The sequence below is a fragment of the Meleagris gallopavo genome, chromosome 17 (assembly GCF_000146605.3).
Source record: "Meleagris gallopavo isolate NT-WF06-2002-E0010 breed Aviagen turkey brand Nicholas breeding stock chromosome 17, Turkey_5.1, whole genome shotgun sequence".
Lineage (NCBI taxonomy): Eukaryota > Metazoa > Chordata > Aves > Galliformes > Phasianidae > Meleagris > Meleagris gallopavo.
Window position 1 is genome coordinate 7,631,012 of NC_015027.2, and position 23,990 is coordinate 7,655,001.

At 45.7% G+C, this 23,990-nt stretch overlaps 1 protein-coding gene across 1 annotated transcript; it reads right to left on the minus strand.

Moving 5' to 3' along the window:
• On the minus strand, positions 1–23,947 carry ADORA2A (adenosine A2a receptor). The gene is made up of 3 exons (XM_010720296.3): positions 23,501–23,947; positions 9,407–10,290; positions 1–1,356 (listed from the first exon to the last, which is right to left on the minus strand). The coding sequence occupies exons 2-3, from the start codon at positions 9,754–9,756 to the stop codon at positions 393–395; spliced, it is 1,314 nt and encodes a 437-aa protein (XP_010718598.1). The 5' UTR covers positions 9,757–10,290; positions 23,501–23,947; the 3' UTR covers positions 1–392.
• Between the last annotated feature and the right edge of the window lie 43 nt (positions 23,948–23,990).

Genomic DNA, 23,990 nt, shown 5'->3' on the forward strand with positions numbered 1-23,990 from the left:
TGCTTTCAGCCATGGTTTTATTTCTGTTGGTAAAGACAGCAAAACAGACGTACAACCACAGACACACAGTATAGCATAATGTCACGATACGCCCTGCTTCAGCAGTCTCCCAGTGCTCAATCTGGAATGCCATCTTTGACCCTGTCACTGCTCCTGGTGACAGGTCATCGATGGATTACATGTCCCTCCTTTCTCAGTCTGTTTCAGTGGTCTCTTGGCTTTTTCTCCAGTCTAGTATTTAGCATTGCCACAACAAGTCCGGGGTAAGGACCCTTTTCCACAGTAACTTGAATACACACCTCTCCCCCCGCCCCCCAGCCTCATCTTCTGCCGTGGCAGAGGCTGCTCATAGAAAATAAAATAATTATACCAGGAAGACTGTGAACGATTCATCAGGAAACATCAGCTGCTGCTGCGAAGGCTGTGCTTTCTAGATCTGAGAAAGATACCTGGGCATCTATTAACTCTTCATGGTGAAGCTCCCTGTTCACACACGCATCTGAGAGAATCCCATTTTTGCAGGAACGTGGGAGATGCCCATTTGTCTCCATGTCCAGAGCACTTCCATTCTGGTGCCATTCCAAGACAGCTTTGCATTTGTTTAAGTCCTGCTTTTCAGGATCCCTGTGGATCTCTCCATTGGTATACACTTCTAATGCATACTCACTGATTCGTATGCTGGCGTTCTCTCCATCCCCACCATGTGTGGAAGTCCTAATGCTGGCTGTTCCTGCCTTGAACTGCTCTTTCCTTCCCAGGATATGCTGGCTGATGATTTTACGAAAGGTGTATCGGAACTCCCTGATTCGGTAGGCATAAATTAGAGGATTTACAACCGAGTTGGCATGAGACAGGATAATGGCCAGATACATCAGCCAGAGGGGAGCATGGGCACAATTTGGGCAAAAAAGGGTGAAACAGTTAATAATATGTAGTGGAAGCCAACAGACTGCAAACAAGCCGACAATGATGGCTAAAGATTTGGCTGCGTGGACTTCCTTCTGCAAGGTGGAACGTGAGCGTTCTCCATGCACCATCTTGTTCTCCATCTGCTTGAGCTGCCGTCGGGCTGCCATGAAGATTTTCAAGTAGATGCCAAACATGAGGAGAAGAGGCAACAACACACAGGCAAAAAAGTTGTAGTAGACCATGTACTCCATGGTGACCACAGCCTCAAAGAGACATACCACCATACTGTTGCTGCAGTTGATGGGAGAGGACTTATTAGCACCCAGCTCTTCAATCTGGGAACGCTTGTGCCACCCTAGCATTGGTGTCAAGCCGATGATGAAAGACAATACCCAGCAGATGGCAATGATACCTTTGGCTCGAGAGCCTGTCACCAAGCCATTGTACCTGTAAAGCAGAGGAAAAAATGAGAATTACACCAGTGTCATTCAACAAGCCCTTGACACCCAGACAATGGTCCAATACCCTAGAAGGAAGAAGACAGCAAGAAAGGCATCTGTTTCTTCAGACAGGCCTTTGAACTGCTGTGTAGAACCCATCCAGCCCAGCATGGACTCCATAGTGACACTGCATGTCATCTACTTCCCTCCTTGCTCCTTTAGGCAGTGGATAGGCTACAGAAAAGCAGGGAAATTAAAGTGGTTCATTCCACCATGGTCATGCTTGCAGATCTTGCAGCCTGAATAACTGGCATCACTGTTCTGACCCTTGGTGATGAAGGCTACTACGGCTCCTCTGCCAAAGGCATAGGGATGGCTCCTCCATTCTGCCAAGGAAGCAGGCTTCTGGCAGAGAATTGCTATGTCTGTCTCACCATTAATCCATCTGTAAGCCAAACAGTTCTAAAAGACTGGAGGCACAGTGCCATTGGCCCCATAATCTAGGTGGGTTCCAGGGAAAGTCTGTTGCTGGCTGAGTTGCAGAGGTCAGGCTGGCATTCCCCTGCACACTACCTCACTTTGCTCCCGCTTTCAACAAGTCCTGCATCACCAGCCTTCCTTAAATAACTGAGACAAGGCTAGCAATTTTCCTGACCAGCACAGCAAAGCTGACCCCATATCTTTCTCATAAAATAGGAGCTAAGCTAAGGAGAGTACTCTGACCACAGGTATACTGTGGGCTGCACTGCACACACCAAAAGCAACCTCAGTGATGAAGATATTGATATACCTAGCTCAACTCAGAGCTCCTAGCAATAAATCCACCAAGATCTGTTGAACAAGACAATAAGCAACATGGTAAGAACCTGACAGGGCAGCCAGGGACCTTTGTTTGTTTGAAATATCAGCCAGTTCCCAAGGCCTCACAGGTTACTGCGAGTCCTGAGCTGACTCCACCAGTTCTTCTCTCTGAAAATGTAAATCAGGGCAACAGTTTAACATTTCAATGCAATTTCCTTTACTTGGTAACACTTAGCATAGAAAGTAGATGGCTGGATTCCCACATTGTCCAGTGTGGGTCCCACACTGCATTTGACCCCATGTGTCTGCAATCGGACCACAGTAGCTCTGGGCTACCAGTGTTGTTTACCCAGTTCTCCTTCTCCCTCTGTCTCCAGAATTTTCTCAGCAAAATAAACATTAAAAATAATAATAATAATCTAACCAGCCACAAAAATCTTTCCATCCCTCAATGAGATAGCCCCTCCCACAGGTTCATGCTCCTATCCTAACACCAGTTCAGAGCAGGGGAAGGGGGATGCTGCTTTCTCCAGGCACAGCAATGAACAGTGATTTTGCATGCACTTTAAATCCCTGCTGGTGGGCTCTGGAAATAACCTGGCTGATATAAAACCTGGCAGGCTCCATCCTCCATTCCACAGCTGCATTTTAAAATCAGAAAAGAAGGAACAGCTGAAGAAGCCAACCACAATTCCCAGCACTCAAAACACACTGAAATTCACCTTCCAGAAATTAAGAGAGGGATTCAGCTGATCCTGGGACATAAAAAGTTCTCTCTTGCAAGAGGTGGATCCTACTCAGTGCCTATAGGAGGCAGAGAGCACTGCATGGATACTAGCAGAGAAACTGCTTACATTCAGAGCTAATTAACACAGCGAAACAGCATCTGTGCTTTGAAAAATACCCTTGGGGAACAAGAGGTTGGCCAAAGGCACTTGGAGCTTTGGAAAAAAAAGAAGAAAAAAAAATCACAAAACCCTCCAGCCCTGGAATTGGCTACATCTTGTCGGAGGAATTTTGAAATTGTGCAGCTGTTATCCCACGACTAGAGATGTCCCATCCCTTTCACTAAAAATACATTCATCATTGCTCCAGGCAAACAACTCCCTCCCACCCCACTCCAGCTTCTCCCTCCTTCTTACCCTCTGGGGATTCCCATGCAACAAACTTTACAAGGCTTAGGAACAGCACTTAACCCAAGCAGCCTTCTGCTTCCCAGCTGCACTGTACCAAGTTGGCAGTGCTATCAATTTATCAGTACATTTCTATAATGCTCAGCATCTCCACGGGCTAAGAGCAAAAGCTCACAACACCATGTGTAGCACCTCTCTGGGTGTCTTTCTGGCCCCCAGGCCAAAACTGCTGCCTGTACCCACAGTGCTGTACAGCTCTGGATAATAAGGTCAGGGCTTTCAGGGAGCATCACTGGCTGGCATCCTGATGCAGGAGGTGCAACCCGCTGAAAGGAGATGCTCACACCTACAGCTCATGCTCTGCATAGCCGGGAATGACTTCATAGCATGTCTGATGTGTCCAGACAGCACTGGATTGCCTGTGCATGAGCAGTTCTCATGCTTTCTGGAAATACTGGACTCTCTACACAAGCAACAACTGCTGGTGAAACTGCAGGCACAGAGAACACGTGTGAAGAGCAGAGACGCTCAGGGTGGAGGTGGTGTGGGGTTGGGGTACTTGGCTCCTCCATAAAGTGCAAATACCTGCAAGCATAGATATCTTCCCCCAGATAATTCTGCCTGCCCTGCTGCTCTCCCACCAGCAAACCAGTGCATTGTCTCCAGGGGAGCAGCTGCTCTTGTGAATGCACAACTCCCCTATGCTGCCTAAATTAAATTGGCTGAAGATGTGATACCTTATGATCCCTCACCTAAGCTCTGCCATCAAAATAATGACTAAAGCAGAAAATGTAGTGCATCACCTGTCTGACCCGTAAGTCTTGAAACAAGGTGCAAGGCAGAGCTGGTATGAGAACCACAGGGTCCTCAGATAGAGGTTAAAATCCATTGCATGATTTATAGCTGGTCTAACTCATCATCCCACCTTCTGCCTGGTGTGCTGCTTGTCTTCCAAACCCAGCCCTGGCTGACAGCACGGGCATGGCTCCCCTCAGCCAAAAGTCCCCACCACGTGCAGAACTCACATCTGCCACTGTCACTGCATCACAGAGCGACGTGCTGCACGTGGAGGGCACTGCACTTCCATCTGAATTCCAGCAGTGCTCAGTGCTTCTGAACAACTCACTGCAAACACAGTTCGCTCAGCACAGTGCCCAACAGCCCACACACCCTGGCAGCTGCAGTTGCAGGGCAGAAGGATATTCTATCCCTGTAACAGGTATCTGAAAATGAGAGATGCTGACAATCCCAGATCACTTAAGAAATCTTGGAGCAGGATATCAAACCCAGACCTTCTCACACACCACTCAAACAACTATTTCCCAAAACTGTCAGTTAAGGAACATCCTCCCTTATTACCAGATGATACCTGATACTGGTACTTGATCATGCTATGGGGACAGGCAGGATGGGATCCCACAGCTAGGCACAGGGCTCCGAGCACTAGAAGCAATGGCAGTGGGCTGGCACTGCTCTTTTGCTCACAGCACTACCAGCTTCCAGACCACAACTTTGGCAGCAGCAAGTTCCACTGCAGCACACAAAGCCATAGACAACTCGAAGCCATGCCCGTGGTTGTTAGAAGGAGAAAGCAAATTATTATCTCGTATTGGGCTGAATCTGCTCACAATCTATTTGACAAAATATGAGCGCTTGTAGGAAATGCTTGGCATGAGGTCAAAAGGCTTATGGTGAGCAAGGAAAGAAGCAAGTGGGTCAAAGTGGCAATAAAACATTAAACCACTGATTCAGATGCTCATCTACGACTGTTTAAGAATGTCAGCTGTCTCCAAAGTACCTTCCTTCAGAGGACAAGGTCTCCACTTCCAGCTCCTGCAGTTGGCACCGCATGACAAGCACATGGATTTATGCCACAGGCCCACACCTGAAGCCAGCACATGGAGCAAGCAGTAACCTGAGAAAACTTTTCTGTTTGGTTGCAGGAAGAAACACCTTCTCTCCTTCCAGTGCATCAGAGCTACCTGTCCTTCAGCATGGGAATCTCTGCACCACCAGTGCATGCACAAGAACACGTGGCTGGGCACGGTGCCCTCGGAGCATTTCCTGGCACCAAAGAGCCTGGAAAGTGGCAATTGTTCTTGGCCCGTGACTTCATCGTGGAGCTCAGACTCACAGCCAGTTTTGTTTTGAACACCCAGGGGTTTTATATCAGTGAGTGCAGGTTTTCAGGTACCTGCTATGCTAGAGACAGTTTGCATTTAGTCCGACACAGAACAATGGCTTGGCCTCACTTCCTCGGGAGTGCTTTGTTGCCACTTTCAGAGAGCTACACTTGTATGAAAGCTGGCAAGATTCAGCAAAGGTTTGAGAACTTTTTGAAATTCTGCAAAATGTTTTGATTATTTGACAATTAACAATTTTTTTCTTCTATTTTTAAATGTTACCTATACATGCCTTTCCTCACTGCCATTTCTTGGGGAAGGTTCTTTTAGCCACAGAAAAATCATTCCAAACTTAACACCAATTGTGTACTGAGGCGACCAAAACAAAGCAGAATACGAAATCTCATTCTTCTGTCTCCTTAATGCTTACAGCTTATTTGTGTGGGTGTACACAACCACATAGATATCCATCGAGGTCTGTGGTTGCCTTAGGACAAATTGGGTATGGAACAGATAAATGAGGAGAAAAAATAGTTAGGTGCTTCCCCCCTCCAATAGAATATAGGAAGGAGATCTCGTTTATTTGTAAGAGTATTTATCTAAATTAATATTGGGAATGTCTGATGTTACGTTTCTTACCATCTGAGGGGGAGAGAAGAGGTATTCTCCTCAAAGGTCTTCCCATTAAAGAATGTAAAAGTGTTGCATTTTTAGTGGGAGAACTTTCCTTCCATTGGTTTGATGCATATTTGAGACAACCAGGTATTAGAAAGTAAAAGGTGAGATGTGAGCAGTCTGAACCATACTGCTTCTCCCTCTTGGGCTAATAGCTTTCACTTTCTCAGCATGTCAGAAGCTATAAATCTAATGTTTATTCACCCATAAACTCTTCTGAGGAAAACTGAATTGACAACTTCTTCCTTCCCTTTGTAAAAGGACAAACTAATAGAGGACGAGGAGGAGGAACCCACAGATCTACCTGTTGCCAATCAACTCCACTGCTTCTGGGCTGGAAGAGGGTGTGCTCTGTTATTTCTAAAACAAAACAGTGAAACAGGTAGAGTGCCCAGTGCTGGGCAAGTCAGAAAGACTTCTGAAAGATACTCTGGCTAGTCCAGAAAGTTAAACTTTAAAGATAATATAGTTGCAATGCCAAAATAATAATAATAAGCAGAAATCCAGATATTTAAAATCCCTTTCCCTGGAAATCATTCTCTAACCATATGAATGCTTAAACTTTCAGCAAAAGTTTCCAGAGTTCATTTGCAAGAGATTGAAGACATTTCACCTTTTCAAAACCAAGACAGATGCTCCAAAGGCTACCAAAGGCTGCTCTACATGTGCTTCCTTGTGCATTTATTATCACACTGCTTTGTGAACTGAAAACATCTGTAGAAACACAGAAAAGTGAAAACAGTCTGATTTATAGGTACTAACATTGATAGTTTTCCTCTGCAATGGAATAGATTCACTTCTCCTTACGACTACACCAAAAGTAGACTGTTACACAACTGTAAGTTTGGAAATCAGCAGTTAACAGCAGCTGAGATGAGCCTTCAGGAATGACTCTGCTGCACTGGTCCACATGGAAAGGCAGAGCAGGGAATGGGAGATTTATGTTAACCAACATAAATGCCGGGTGAACAATGTATTCAGAATGGACAAAACTAAACTAGACAGGCTGGCAGAAAGAGACTTAAACTCAACAGGAGTGAGGATAACCAAAACCCCCAAGTTGAAGGACAATAATGAGAATTTTGTTCTATTTTTCAGTCAAATTTCTTACTCAAGAGGATAGGAAGTCTCTCCACTGATGAGAGCATGCTGCATCCTCCTAAGGACAAGATGGGAAAGAAGGAGGCTCCTATGCTCTACCAGCCTTGGTCTCTCAAGGCTTCCTCTGCATCTTGAGCTTGCTGAACAACCCTCAAGCATTGCAACAAAGCATTCAGACCCAGCCCACAAAACGCAGTGCTGTTTTGCACCCACAGGCAGATGTATCCAGACACAATGCAGAAGGCTGAACTGAGTAACAGCCCCTGCACACATACCAAAACTCCCCCTTGTCCCAAATCCTCCCTGGCTGCACACCAAGTAGCAGCTAGTCACATCCAGCTTCCAAACTCAAGAATTTAAAGTCATAGAATCATAGCATGGTCTGGGTTGAAAAGGACCACCATGATCATCTAGCTTCAACCCCCCTGCTATGTGCAGGGTCACCAACCACCAGACCAGGCTGCCCTCTAAACTCCAAAGTGGAGACCACAGAACAACAACCTTCAAGGCTGGCATGAGGACAAGCCCTTCTCTTGACCTAATACATGGGTGTCCAACTTTTTGGACTGCCTGGGCTGAACTGAGTGAAGAGGAATTGTCTTGGGCTGCATCTACATATGTTGCTCCGAAATTAAGGCCTCCTGATTATTTCCATGGAAAATACAACTGATATGAAAAGCACAATAATATTCTTTGATAGAGCAACTTCTCAGCTACAAAACATATTTTTAACATAGGCACCATCATTAGCTGCTCATTTTTCCTAGCAATGAATAAGAGCCTGTATGCTATGCCCATAAATATCTGCACCAGTGGAACAGACCTGCTGTCCTTAAACTTCATAAACATCCAGCAAGTATCAATGCATATTAATGGAGCCATTTTTTTCCACATGGACGAATCCGATTCCACACCTTTGCTTCATTCACACTTCCATGTCAGATGCCATTTGTCACAGTGCCCCTCTGCTGCCATCTGTCACACAGCAATGGAATCAAACAGAATATTGGTGGGAAAGTTCATTCTCTACTCCCATTCCACCAACATCTGCCTCTGACATCACAGGCCAACATCATTAAACAGGAGGCAGTACTTTTGGAGCAGCCTTTGTGAAATATACAATATAGGTAATATATAAGTAACAAGACATTTATTTTTTACATTTTAATAGAAAGAGAGCAACAAATGCATAAAACTACTGGGATATTTGGCCTTGTTTTTCTGAAACTAACTGGTTCAGTGACAGTGGCTGCCAGTCCCAATGAGCTCTCAAGGAGTTCATCATAGATTTTGATGAAATGTTACTCTTCGTGTGCTCCGTCCTTGAAAACAGCTGCTCATAAATGTGTGTACTGCCAAAAATGGACGACATGAATAAGGTGTGGTTGTGAGGGATATTTCTCTCTGATAAGAGAGGGCTTATAGAAGTCCAGTAAAGAGACATGATCAAATTTTTGAGTTGAATATCTGATTGCAGCTGTATACATTCCATTCAAAAATTTGCAGGTCATGTATTTATAACAACTGAAAAAGGAATTGCAAACATAAATTGATGATTTTTCTTTTTGAAATCTTGAAATCTATTCTTAAATTCCTGTATCAAAATGGAAAGCAATGCTGTGTGTTTTTTCACTGTTCACACGACTGCGCTCAGGCAGTGTATCAAAATGCATAACACTGTTTGCCATCACTTGAGTCAGCCCTGCACCGTGCCCTCCCTGTGCCCTGGTTTCAGCTGAGGCAATGTTAACTGCACACTGATGCTTTGGCTGTTGCTGAGTGATGGGTGCTCACACAGGGCTGGCCCAGTCGTTTGGTGGGGAAGAGAAATCACTTTTATACTGTGGGCTCTGAGGTGGCCACGTGCTGCTTCTCTTCCCTTTAGCTCCACTTTCCTGCAGCACTTGTGTTGCTGGCCAGGGCTCAGAGCACAGGTTTATGAGTGTACAGTGTGCTCCTTTCTAAATATGGAGCAGCAGCTCCCAGGCAGCTCCGCTGCAAAGTTTTGGGCACGTGCCATATGAGGGCTGGGTAGAACAGGAAAGAAATCACTCACAAACAGCAGCCCCCAGGAATGTGGGTTTTGGTTTGTTTTCTCAAATTACAAGGTGAAGAATGCTGCTGCTCATTAGCTCTCTCTTCTGCAGTTTACCTCAAAATCTACTTTTACTGATGCTCATTCCCCACTAAGTGTCCCATCTGCTTTCCAGCCCACTCTGCTTACCTGAGGGGTATGCGGATGGCAATGATTCTGTCGATGGCAATAGCAAGCAGGCTGAAGATGGAGCTCTGCGTCAAGACCAGGACGAAGCAGGCGATGAAAAGGCAGCCATAGAAGAAGGCACAGAAGCCAGTGCTGATGGTGATGGCAAAGGGGATTGCCAGCACTCCCACCGCAATGTCAGCAGCAGCCAAGGACACCACGAAATAGTTGGTGACGTTCTGCAGGTTGCTGTTCAAATAGACTGCCCAGCAGACCAGGACGTTCCCCAGGATGGCCAGCACTGCAATGATCAGTTCCAGGATGATGTAAGCTATGTCTGAGAGGAAGTCTTCTTTCTCATGTACTAGCATGGTGAGAGCGACCAGGCCAACGTGAGAACGTGCCAGAAAAGCTCAGTGTTCATATCTGCAGAGCACTGAACAGCCAAAACACCTCGAAGCTGTCTGCAGTCTGCAGAGTGCTCGGCGGCCGCCGTCAGGGGGCTCACACACCCACCTCTCTGCACATGGCTGCTGGATGTCCCCACAGGAGCAGGCGTCAAAGAGAAAAAAGATAGGGCTCGCTAGCTTCGGCAAGGTGGAATAACCAGATACAGAGCAATTCAAATGCTTGCAGATGAATGGACAGAAGTACACCTCATGTAGTCAAACACTGCTCCCCAGGTCACAGAGTTCAGCTGGCAACACGACACTGCAAGTGCTCTGCACGTCAGCGTCACATCGGCTGTGAAGTTTTGTTTCCTGTTGACAGTCACACTGCTAGTCATGGCTTCCTGTCAGACATACCTACTGGCAACATCCTCCGTTCTCTTTCCCTTTTTCTGCCCAAGACTTGGGAAACTTTCTCTTCAGCTGAAGCAAACGTTCAACTTCTCTTGTAGTTTCCTTAAAAACAAATAAAATAATAATAATAACCAAAGAAAAACCACATATGCTAAGTAATCAGCTCTACGGCGGAGATGGAAAAAGCAAAATCTCATTAGAGTGGCACATTAAATTGATAACGGATATTAAACAGACTGAGAAGAATACATCATTGGCAAAAATCTCACATTCTGCCTATCCTGAAAGCTGCAGGGCCGGACCCGAGGCTCAGGAAGGCAGCATTTCACAGTGGTGATGAGAAACAAGAGATGTTTTGTTTTTGAGGCTACCAACTGAGCTGGCACTTTTGCAGCTGCTCGATAGTCTGCCCTGAAACATGAGAGCCCCATTAATTATGCCTTGGCAAGCTCTGTGGCTGCACAGAGGAAAGGTGGAGGAGGCTTTTACATACACCTGTCTCTTTCTGATCACAAACACAGGCTCAGGACATCACGTGCAGCCCACCCTCACGTACCTTGCACAAAGGAGTGCTGCACCAGTGCACAGCTCAGCAATGGCATGAACGCTCATTCATAAGAGAGTTATGCTGCTGGCATATGCATTCACTCTGTTCCCACACCCTGCTTTTCCTCCAACTGCATGCATGCTGAAATGTGCAATTGGCAGCAGGGATGCTCAAGTCATGTCAGACAGCAGTGTCAGTACTTCCCTGCTGGGAATGGACACATACTAGAAGGGTCTTTAGGTTGCCCTCCTGCAACACCATCTTCTTGCTCACATAAATTTTATCTTATAGGCAAACCATTTTATTTGCTAAACCAGCATTGTACGTAGTGTTGATTTTTTTTGTTTGTTTTGGTTTTTGGTTTTTGGTTTTTTTTTGCATTAATAGATTCTGATACAGTTCACAGAGAAAGTCAGCTTGATTCTGCATCTCCTACCAGCCAGACACACATCCAGGAAATACCCCTGCTAGAAATGCACATGTAGGCACAATGCCATCACCACATCCCAGAGTGCACATTCATATTCCTGCATCACACACAAACCTGGGACTCACCATGGTGCAGGGTAACACTACTCCTACAGATGCTGTTTCACAGGAATAGGTACACACCACCTACATGCTTGTGTGCCTCATTCGCACGCTGATCCAGCAGGTATCTCTGCTTTCAGTAATGCGTGCATTTCACCACAGTTTCAGCTAAAAAATTTACCAACAGAAAATACAGTTTTCTGAGATCCACGCCACGGTCAGTAGAACTGTTTGCTGTGCTATCCTGTAACTTTCAGACTGGGTTTTAAAGCTCGTTTAGCCAGGCTTAGTAGCAATATTTTCTCACTAATTTCTGAAAGTAGTGACTGAAACCATCAGAGGGCTGGGAGAGAGGCAGACGTAGCACTGGCTAATAAATGACCAATTCAGGATCTGAGGCAACACACACCTCCAAAACAAATGATTTTTGGTACCTCATCCACTAGTGATGGGCCATGGCCTAACCCAGCAGGTTGCATGCCTTCACAGTTCACTGTTTTGAAGTCAGAAACCTAATTTCTCAGGACAAAATAAAAGGGTAAAGACAGTGATAATAAAAGAAAATATGATTAACTTGTGATTCACATCTGATCTCAGGAATATAATCTAATTTTAGACCTCTCATTGATTTAGTGCTCTACTGCTAATGCAGCATTTGAAAGGAAAGTAAATGGCTCTTGGTGGCTTGGATACGTTTCAAAAACCCAGCTTCTCCTTCACCTCCAACAATCTTTTGTATGTTTTGTTTGGTTTGTGTGGAAGAAATGAACAGAATAGATTAGTTTGTGATATAGCTATTAAGAGGGAGATAAAGATCATCCATTTAATCTTTTCTAAAGAACAAAAACCCCAAGAAGTCTCTATATTGTTTATATTCCTTTAGCAAAAACCCTGTTTTCCACTGACCTCCCACGGATTGCTTCTACCTTTTGGAATTTCAGGGTTGTTGGCAATGTGTTCTTACATCACTTCTCCAATGTCTGATTGTCCGTTTCAAGTCCCAGTAGGTTTGTTTCAAGGCACTGATAATGAAATCTCCCCTGCAGCCTGCCTTCCAGAGAAGGAGATCAGAATATCAGATAGGGACAAAGAAAATCAGGAGGGAAAGAAAACAAAGACAGAAAATAAACGACAGCACTTTGTGTAAGAGAGAAAGAAAGGGATGGGCGGATAGGGGAACGGCAGGATAAAAGTTGGCAAAAGCCAGAGACATAATCAAAGGAAAAATAAGAATGTAAGAGAAACACCATGTGTTTGTTAGATGTGTGCAGGCTCCCATGTCCCACAGAACCATGGCTGCAGAGATGGTGTTGGGGTAACTAAGACTGTCAGTGAAACAGGGGATACTCTTCCCAGTGCTAGAATTTCCTTTGGTTGGATTATGAATTCGTATTAATCTCTCATGCATTTTGTTTTACCCGGCTCTTTCAGTGGCTCACCTCAAACTCGTTTTCCAACAGGACACGAAGTAAAGCAACACATCTGCTCCAAAAAGGTCCTCTCATACCAATTGTTCAGCACAAAAATGATGCTGGAATTACTGACAGTTCTGCGCATGTTCTGAAAAAGCACGATGCTGGAATCTGAAGCTCAATGACCACACCACATACTGTTTCCTAATACGGCAGTTTTCAACCTTCTACTTCAACAGTTTATTTCAGTCTTGTTTTAACCTTTCAATTTGGCTTTCAATTTGTTTGGCTCCTTGTTTCCCATCCCCTTTCACAATCAGTGGGCTAACTCTTCAGCCTAGCTATTTATTGAGAGGCAATCTGCAAGATGTTGTGTCCAGAGGAGGACAACATATCCTTCCACCCCAACCTGCTTCCAGATGGACTGGAAAACACTTAGAGTTCTGCAGAGTCAGCACATCTCAGAAGAGAAATGACCAGAGCTGAGCAGGTGTCCCAGTCACAACCAAACAACATTTTGTGTCCGCCTCAGCACCAGTGCTTCTGCAGTAACAACTGCTGCTGGAAGCAGGAATTGCTCACCACACCACGCCAGCACATCAGTGCTCTCACTACTTACAGAAGTGTCACCATTCAGGGGGCTCCCACATCACCCCAAACTTCCTTTGTGTCTCACTGACCTCTCGCACTGCCAGCTGCTGTAGCTTGCAACAACACGATACATCTTAAATTGCAGACCCGTTTGCAGCTCGCTCTAAAACAAGGAAAGGGCCAATCTTTCTGTGCATATCACTAGAAATTCACTGCGTAGAGACAAAATGAAATACAGACCACCCAGAAAAGAAGATACATTACAAAATCATTGACTTCATGCAAGACTCAAAGGCTCAGCAACCAGGTCTGACAAGACAAAATTAATTAACAACTTGTTTTACTCACTGGGGAAGTGTATATTTAACAGCTCGGGCCCTTGAGGGATCAATATAGCAAGCCTCTTTAAACTTTAGAAAAATAATCTGTATCACACAATCTGCTGGACAGCTACAATTAGTATTTCTTCTCAAGCTCATGTTTTGTCTTGTTAATTGGATTAATTCTTTCTTGATACCCTGGGCCATGTTCTGGCTTTTTCTTTGTTATTAAATAAACCTTTTTTTTTTTTTTGCCACTCACAAACCTGTAAAGCTGTTGCTCTGCTCATTTTTAGTGACTTGGAACATTCTGTTCTCTCTCAGATTTCAGCCCCAGTGAAAAACTGCGCCTTGAAAATTCAATAAAGCACCTGAACAGCATGTTCCCATGAAGCAATTCACCACTGGAGACCAAGCAAGCTTTTGTTTGGCATCTCCAGTTGGCTTTAGACTAAGGTGCTGCCCCTTCTCCTTTCTGATCACCTAAAGCATTGGAGTGAGCTTTGGCCACTGCTTGCTACCCACCACCCATCTCTAAAAAACTCACTCCCTGCTCTTGGTCCCTTCAGGTAGCTCACAGGGCCTTGGAGGAGCCCTCATCCAGCCTCACTCCATGGGTTGCCATCCAGCATCTCTGTCAGACAATGCAGCCCCCCTCAGGGACCAGCTGCCTACAGATCACCTGCATCTCTAGGAGAAAATCCTTCCATTCACACATGGCTGCAAGCAGAACATTACTGCTGCTAAAGCAGTCATTTCCTACTTTCGAAAGCCTTGAGTTGGGATGCTTGTTGCTTCTTATCTTCACTTAAAGCCCTTCAGCTCAAAAGAGTATCACTATCTTTTATATTCAAGTTTCTTAGAAAGTTGTCTCTCCTCATTTCTCTAGAGGATCAAGCCACAGTGAGTCAATGTGCACACAGGCACTACACCAATTCACAAAATCGCTCAGACCGTAAACAGAGTGCAAACAGGTAAGGTAGAAGCAGCAGTTCAGTGTTGCCTGCAGGTTTGTTTTCTGAACCCCAATATGGTTTATGAACACACCTCATTTAGAGCAGCTCCCCTACAGCCCTGACCCACCACACGAGGGCTGGAGACAGCCCCAGTGCTTCTCCTCCCTTAAGGATGGAGGAATGCAGTGGGGTGGGGCAGGAAAGAGAGGAGTAAGGAGGCATCACCCTACTAACCAAGACACACTTGTTCTGGTTGCTCTATTCGCTTTATTATTGGCTCTTGGCTAAATGATCTTTAGGTCATCTGCTTACAGTAATAGGAGGAAATTAAATATTAATAATAGACTATTTCCCTCTAGACTGCTCTTTGTTAACAAAGGATACAAGTGAAACAAAGCAGATAAAATTATCAGCACACCATGCTCTTGGTTTTCAGGTACCTGGAGCACTTGCAGACTCCCTGGATCCTCCTGGAGCAGCAGACATCCCATGTCCTGGCACACCTGCCTGCAGGGACACCCAGACAAGCGCACAACATGGCAGCGTCTTGAAATCCTTCCTCTATCAAGGGACTCTACACTGCAGCCTGACCCTTGTGGAGCACTGTTTTAGACTTTATCCGAAACAACATCCAAGCCACCGATGTTCTGACTGAGAAAAATGCAGGGCTTTTCAATTGCAGAGCTCATCTCCCTTTAGGGAGTGAAGTCTTCCTACAGTGTGAACCCTGCAGCAGAGCAACAGAAGAGCTTTGCAGATTATCCAGAAACACTGACGAAGATGAAGGCTTCAGTTTTGCTAAACTCAGGTGCTAATTCCCTCTTACAGGGAAACAGTAGCCCTCCAAGATCTAAAACCAGCACTCCAAGCACTTGGAGGGCAAAAGAAATGGTTCTTCAAAGGTCTGAACTGCTCCTGACAAGGAAGAGGGACAACATTTCTTATGTTTCCATCTCTGCTGCAGCTCAGGACCAAAATGGAGTGCATATCACATCAAGTACAAGCATGGTGAATTTGGATGCCAAGCCTTTATCAATGAGGGGACTACCAGAGATGCTGCCACTGTGATAGCAACACAACCCAGGAGCAATTGTACCCCTCAAGCCTGTCCCATGTCTCTGCTCTTCCTGTTTATTACTAACATAAAATCACAAACCAAAAAAAGCCCAGAAGGAGAAACCCCACTGGACAACAGAGGTCATAGCACCAATGAGCTGGATAACAGGAACAGCGAATCTGAAACCAATACTTCAGCTTTGCCTCCTGCCCTCCGAGTGCTAAGAGTGGATTAATTTTTATTGCTGTAGCGGAAGAGAGGATTGGAACAGAACACATTTGACCATTATTATTTTCCTAAGTGGATGCTATAAATGTTTAAAAACGAGCAAGGGGAAAAAAAAAACAACCAACAAAAACAACTTGTTGTAATTATTCCCATTCTAATGGTCGCTAAAAGACAGGGAGGGCAAACTAAATAAGGCTGAATGACCAGCGGTTAAATAAGCCAGATCAAACAAACAAACAAAAAGGAAAAGGCTCCCTTGTGCCCACTAGAGCAGGCATGATGACATCCTGCCAAGAGGCACAGAAATATGGTGGATTTTTAAGCAAACCATTTGCATCCAGGAGTGGTAATGCTGATCTACCTACAGTGTCATTTCCAAAAGTTAAAAATGGAGCATTTGAGTAAACTGTCATAAGGCAGACATGTAAAAAAGCATAATTAAAACAATGAATCCTGGCCAGAAAGAAGTTACTACTGCCAATATCATTCACAATGTCTCTGAGGATCCATTTTTCCTTTCCTGTGTGAGGAAAGAACTCAAAAGCAAATTTTGCCTCCGCACAGCCCTACCACAACCAGCTGTGTTCACACATAAGAAGCATTTCCTTCAAGAACAAAAGAAAAGAAATGAGGAAAAAGGATTTCAAGAGGTGACCCACCGAGGAATACAGGCTGGGGAGGAACTTGCTCTGAAAATACTTCTCCTATTGCTAATGCTATCCATTCTGGTATATTTTAACACAGTAAACTTCTCTCCAGATGTGACTTCATCTCTCATTCTTATACAAAGTTTCCAAAAAGGCGGTTCAGAATTGGGTACATCTGTTGATTTTTGCTTTGTTTTTATCCAGTTCACAATCCCGTTTGCCTTCTCCAGCTACAGATTCGCTCTCTACCAGGCCTTGCTCCCTCTGTGAACTCGTGCCCCGTGGGCTGTGAGCAGCTTTTGCTCAAACTCTGCCTATGGAACACCAACTCACAGCTCCAGAGCAGGACTGTCAGTGTGCCAGGTCGGCCAGCTCCCCGTCGTCTTCCACAGCAGAAGGAACACGAGCTCCTGCCATCTCTCCCTGTGGGACTGAAAACCACTCCTCAGCTACCCTTCCCTCTCCTGATGTACAAAACGAGCGGCGATGAGCAATATCTACCTACCTCAGAGCCAAAGAAGCTCTCTCATCTGTGCATCATACCCTGACCCCTCCGAGCAGGGGTTGTCACTGCGGCCCCACCAGGAAGTTGTGTTACCACCCAGGTGGTTTGACTCATGCCTACCCAGAGAGTGAAAAGCAGCTGGGCCTCTGCTGGGTTGCAAATGCAGCCCAGTACATCCTTCCTCCCTGCCTCACCCCCTTCCCTTATCACTTGGAGCTGTGACACAGCAGCAGCACTTGGCTCATGCTCTGCAGATCCTGTCCTGCCCCAGCACCCTCAGGTTCCCCAGCCTCTGCCCCCGGCCCCACTGGTTGCCACTTCCCCTACCAGGGCCGCTTGCTGATCATTCACAGAAGCTGTACACGTGCTCCTCATGCCCTGCAACACTGCTGGGTTTTGGCCAACACAAGATACCCCATTTCTTCCTGTGCCCTGGCCCAGTGAGCTTCACCCACTCATCTCCCCTCAGCTCATCAATCCTGCCACCAAAACAGCACTCAGACTGACAGCGCTGTGTTGTGTGCTCATCCCAAAAGCAACAGATGTCAGATTTTCTGCCTGCTTACTTTGTTTCCAATTACTTTTCCTCTTCTGTTTATTTTTTAAGGCACCTCCCCCACCTCACTCATCCCCTTTTGCTGGGCCACACCTCATCATGCCCTTCATGTCTGTGCCTCGTGGCCTCAAATCTATTTCAGACTTCTCAGGGCTCTGCCAATCTCTGTGGACAAAGAATTGACGTTCTGATGATGTCTCAAGGCCACATGCCATCACTGTCCCTTCCTCTTCTGTTTGCTATGACTTGTATCACACTTCTATCACTCTTGCAAAATGACTTACATCTTTACCACGCCCAAACAAGCCTTTCTAGAGGTTCTCCAAGTGATTTTTTTTTTTTTCCAAGTCATTGATAATCCATTTTATAAGAACTCTCCAACGTTGCTGTTCATTCATCCCAAAGTCTCAGGGTTTAGCTGGTGCTTCAAGGACTCTAACGAAGTTCTTCCTTCATTTGTGCTGTGGTAAAAGCACATCCGCTGACAAGCAACAGCCTGCTGCTCCTGCCTGCTTCCTCCTCTGCCTGCTCGGGACAGAGACACTCAGTTCTGGTGAAGAGAGCACATACTGCTGGTGAAAATTACATTTCTAGTCAGCACTTTCCTTCTACATCAAGCCATTGCATGAAGAACCAAATCACTTCATGAAACATTTTTACTGGACAAAGCATCTTGTTAGCTGTTTGTGAGCTACAGTGCATCTCTACAGGCAGCAGAAAGACCAGCAGCAAACAGCTTGTTAAAATAGAGATGGCTCTACCACACTGGGGAAGTGGTCCCTTTCTCCTATGAAAATAGAATTTATTTTACATGATAAGAGAAAATAAAAAGCTCCAGCTGTACAGGAACCCACAATCGCCATCACAACCAGCTGAGCATGGAGAAACCAAAAAGGAACTGTGGTCTGTGGCTCCAGATACAAAAGATGTGGGTAGAGCAGAAATGAATGCCAGCGAGGCTCCTGGTGCAGGCATCCCCAGACCTGAGGACAGTTTCTCCTATGTAGACTGTGTCTATCTCTTGCCTGCTGAAATCACACAGATTAGCTGTATGAAAAGGAAGATCTCCCTTCAGTACTGGTAGGAAAACCTACAAAAACCATCAGTGAATCCTCTTTCCACTCTTCAGCCCATAAACACAGCTTCTTACCTTCTATATATCCTGCAAGAGCTGATACCATGCAGGTGTACCAGAGAAAAAGAATCACAAGCCACAGTGAGCCCCCCTGAATCCTCTACATCTACATATATTACAACCCTGAATGCACCATAATGGTCAAGCAGAGTATGGATCAGAATTCAGACAAGCCTCAGGGTGATATAAAACAACAGATTAACTTCTATTAGGTGTCTGACAAAGTCAAGTGCCTCGGTTTTAACAGCTCTAAATAAAGAGTTCTTATTTCTGGGAGAGAAACTCTTTTTTTGAATCAGGGTGTTTCAAGAAACCCCTGACCAGGCAGCCATTAGCACAGGTTTTTTTTGACCTAAAATTCAAGCCAAAAAAACAACTAAATTTGAAAAGTCAGTGTGCTTCCCCCACGCATGCTCCAAGAATCGTAATGGTGCTGGTGCCTGCCCAAATCAGTCTGATGTTATTTTCCATCATCCCATTGAACCTGGGCACTGATCTGTGCATCGGACGTATGTGGAAACTGTAATTATTCCAGTTGATTTCAATCATATGACTCTTTTCTGAAGTTTGCATTAAACAGTCACATACATACCTGTTAGCTGTGCTTTTATCCTGGGAAATGTTTGCTACAGAAAATGCCAGCCCGTGCCCAAATCTATGGATCTCATGCTGAGACCAAAGTTGTTATCATGATATTTAACAGCCCCCTGTTCTTGACTCTGTAACATCAACTGATTCATACCAGGACCTGACAATCCTATTCTGGGGAAACCTCAGCAACCAAAATGACAGGTCAGCACACAGAGGACTTTCCCAGTACAAGAAGGAGGATGCAGATAATAGGCCAGCATTACTGAACGAGTGAGAATAGAAACACTCAGGCTCCCATCGTAAGAAAAAAAAAGCAAGGGAGATAAGAAGTGAGAGAAGGCTTTGTAAAAACAAACCAAAATAACTCCAAAGAAGCAGAAGCGGGAGAAAAATAGAAGAGAAACTGAGATATGAATACTATATGAGGAAAGTACTTATAGCAGAGAAAATAGCGAAAACCACCACCTATAAGAGGATGCATTAAAAGAGCAAAATGAGACCAAATTACACTTCCCTCTGTTCAACAGCACTACTCACCCAAACACGCAGGGCCTCTGCCCAGGAGGTATGCCGACATGACCCCCCAGCTGGCGCTGGCTTGGATCCAGCTGAGCTCCACCAGCCAACAGCCCCTCTCCTGCCTTCCTTGACAAGCTGCCCAACAAGGAGCCACGACTGTCCCTGTGACAGGGAGCCAGCGAGCTTGGTATCTCAGCGAGCTGGCAGATGAAAGAGCCCCAATCTGCGAGTACTGAGAATAGCTGAGTGCTTTCCACCCTGGCTTTGAGTGCAATCACAAATGCTAATCGACAGGAGCCCGGCATGTCATTCGTCACGTCTCCAGGGCTCCAGGAAAACCCCCCTTTCCTCTCCTTGTATCAGCTAGGGACAGGAAGATTCGCTCATCCTCTGCACAAGGGAGCCTTTCCCTCCCCCTATCCCTGGTTCCAACCATCTCTGCAAGAAGTTTCACTCCCTGCTAACTCCTCCATTGTCTCAAATGCATTGTTTGCAAATGTTCCCTAAAAATGCCACAGAAAGTATTCCTTATTCCCGTTTCAGGTTTTTCCACATCCCCGTGTAACACCTGGCTGTTATCTCGTTACCTGTCAGATAGTGATAAACCTGCATGCAACCTCTGACCTATCATCTAAGAGAAACACGATCCATCTTGTAGTTGTCGTTCCTTTTCAAGTCCTCTCTTCCACTGTTGTATTTGTAGTTGTAGCAAACTACTTATCTTACATATATATGCATATAAAAATAACACTATCGAGAGCCTCAAAAGAACCTTCTATCCTGGCAGAAGATTTACTATTGCTTTGTAAGCCAGGAGGTTCCAGCACTCCTGCACTCATCTATCTTTTGCAATGTCATTTGCATACACTTTCTACAAGATTCATTGTATTTTATGCTACCTGGTGATTACTTTTTTAATGTTCTAAAACAATCAACCAATAGGTTTAATAATGAAAAGCATTCTTTCTCCAGAGCCAGTCAAACTAAAACGATAGGGTTTGAGTTGGTTACTTAAATGTACATGGATAATGAGGTCCAATGAGCTCCCAATGAGCTCCCAACTCCCACCTGCTGCCACCTCAGAAAGGCACACACCTCTCTTAGAAGCTCTCTCATTCTATGCCAGACTCACTGATGTCTGTTCAAAGCACTGAATTAAACTCCAGGTCTCAGGCTTCATGCGATCTGCTTCTTACAGAATTCAAGTCAAGGAGGGAAAGAGATCACACCCTTAACTAACTCCCATTTACCAACTACCTGCACTTCATGAAGTAAGTCTAAATTCTTCTAGCTCATCCTCTGCAAGTTGCTCACTGAGGTCAAGGTGAGGAACGAGTTACAGCAAAGTTTAAGCTGGATGTTGGGTGTTTCCTGCATGCCTGAGAAGAGTGGAGTCTCCACTACAGGTCCTTTAGGAGCAGGATGGAGGCACTGCTGCTGGGAAAGGCACAGAGCTGATTCTGCCTTTGAGCAATGGCATGGATTAGATGACCTCGAAGTGCCTCCTGAGGATATTTTCCATAATTGAGAGTTGTGTATGCCATCTGGCCATCCTGATCCAGAGAGGTTTACAATAGAAAAAAAATATGAAAAACAACCAATAATTATTCCTGACTCAGATGCAGCCTTTGTGAGGGGAGAGGCATCTTCTGACTCTGCAGAGGAAACTGAAGCCTTCAGAGGTTAAACCACCTTCTGTGCCCTCCCGAGTCAAAATGCTGCCAGCTCCTTACCCCTAATGGACAAAATCACAACATTCAGCTGCACGAGCATCTCATTCAGTAAGTGACTTTCTCCTCATTTTTAAAATGAGGCCAGAAACCAGCGCTCTTGTGCTCAGGTCACTTTGCCAGGGCTGTAGGGATGCTCCTTGCAGAAGTAAAACCTAAAGGTGAACCACAATATAACCAAGGCTTCTGGTCCTAAATAGTAGGGGAAAAGAAAAGGGAAAGCTCTCCACTGACTTATAAGAACCCTCCCTGATTCTTTGAACCACAGTTCTGTTTTGCTTAGAGTCCAACAAAAAAAACCTGTTCCAATCGCCCATCTCTATTTTCAGATGGAAAGCCTATGGTAAAGAAGGACCTGTGGGGTTATTTACCATCCACACAGGGTGAGGAGAATGAACAAAAGCAGCTGAAACCTGTTTGGGCTGAAGGATGGACTCTGCAGGACAGTGAGAGCGAGGTGTCACAGGCAGCCCTGGGTAGGAAAGCACCATGTGCTCACAGCTGCACAGAACAACGAGACGGAGCGCAGCCACAATGCGCGTTGGCCCATCTCATGTGTGAAAACGTGGATGGAAAAGTCAAATCAAAGCAAAGAGTTGAAGCATTGTGAAAATAAGTGCTTTGGTGGAAAGATCTGTGAAGCCTTAAGCATCCTGTGCTGATGAGATCATACAGCCTTCAACTGTATAGGCAGAAGGGAAGTGGGAAGGTGGGGGCTTCCCTCCGTGCCAGACCCTGGGCTCAAGACTGAAGGAGATGCACTGGGCCAGCTCAGACCTGTTGGAGAAGCAGCTGAAAGGACGAGCAAAGATCTGCAGCAGTCCCCAAACCTGCAGGACTGAGCTTTCCCCAGTAGCTCTTGAGAGGGCTTAACCACATGGGCTCAATATAAAATCCATTATTGAAGATTAAACACAAAGATGAATAGCTTTCAAAAGTTGATTACGTACGAAAGCAATAGTGCCAGCAGCCCTTATGGAAACGTCCCATTAAAATCAGCAAAAATAGAAATGCAAACACAGGAGACTTGCTAGGAGGCTTTTCAGCTCTGATCTTCAGCGCCTTTTGAACCCACTGACAGAAGGACAGAAGCTAAAAACACCATGCCAGCCCCTGGTCAGGCACAGCATCACCCTGACTGCATTTTTACGTATAAAAATATGCATGGAAAGCCAGGAAGATTATAGGCATGTAAATTGCAATCTTACCCCATGAGCAGCACTAAAAAGGAGTCCAGCTCACCTATTTTATTTGCACTCCAGAATAGCCCCCTTTTATTTCATACACACACACACACACGTTTGCAGTTTGTACCTACATGTTTTCTCTGCACATTCAAAGGTTCATAGCTTTCCTGGATAATACAGAATAGAGCCCATTTAGACAGGATTTAATTTTTACATTATTTGTGGTACGGTTGACTTCTTTCTTCATAAAGATCTATTTTCTCTTTTTCACAGACAGGTACTGCTCCCACATACACAATTCAATGCAAACACTTCTCACGTGCCTGCTGCTCACTATCTAATCTCTGTGTTGCTACCTGGGCGTATGATACGCTGAGGGTCTCTGTGGCAGGAGCTGGCCATGCTTTCCTTCCCACAGAAGAATGGATTTATCAATTACTATAGTTCTGGAGTTACACAGGCCCGAGACTTACCAACCAGATAAGAAACCTGAAAACAAATACATCCACAGATAGACTTATCTAAGAGTTGACCATCTCCTTAGGAAAATAATTTTAAGCAGTTAAGGCAATTCTATTAACCACTATTTACTAAATGAGTCACGGCATTTAAGTTAACCCTTCCTGTCTCCTCCGTGGCCCCTCTGCCCAAAAACACTTCAGAAGACGACTACAAAACTACCAGCAAAACCCCGCGCTCGGATCCCGCCCCAGGGCACGGCAGCACATTAAAGCAGCCCAAGGACAACACCTATACGACGCGGAAAGCTCACCCCCGCGACACCCGCACCCCGCACACACCTGCTGCTGCCCGCGCTCCTCCGTGTCAGGGCGGCAGCGCCCGTCCCGCTGGGCACCGAGCCGCCCCGCTCATCCCTCCGCTGCCGGCGCCCCGCACGCCGGGCACAGCGGCCAAACTTTCCGCCGCTGGCGCGGGGCTCGCCCAGTGAGGAACGGGACGAGGCTGCGAGCGGGGTTAGCGCCGTCTGTTAAGTCCCTGCCCTCTTCCCCTTAGCCCGATTGCAAAGCGCGTGGAAATCTCCTTTGTTAAACAGACCGCAGAAGTTGACAGGATGCAGGGTGCTCCCGGGGAATCACTATTTTATGATTAATTGCTTTCTAGCACAAATAGCAGTCGAGGAGTTCGGAGGAGGGCTGGGTGCGGGGGGCAAAGTCCGGCACCTGATGGTTGAGGGAAAGATCCGCGGGGCAGAGCCCAGGGCGAGGGGGTGTGTCGGGCACTGACAGCCGGGAGAGGGCCGGTGCTCCGGCAGCGGGGCCGGGGCAAGTC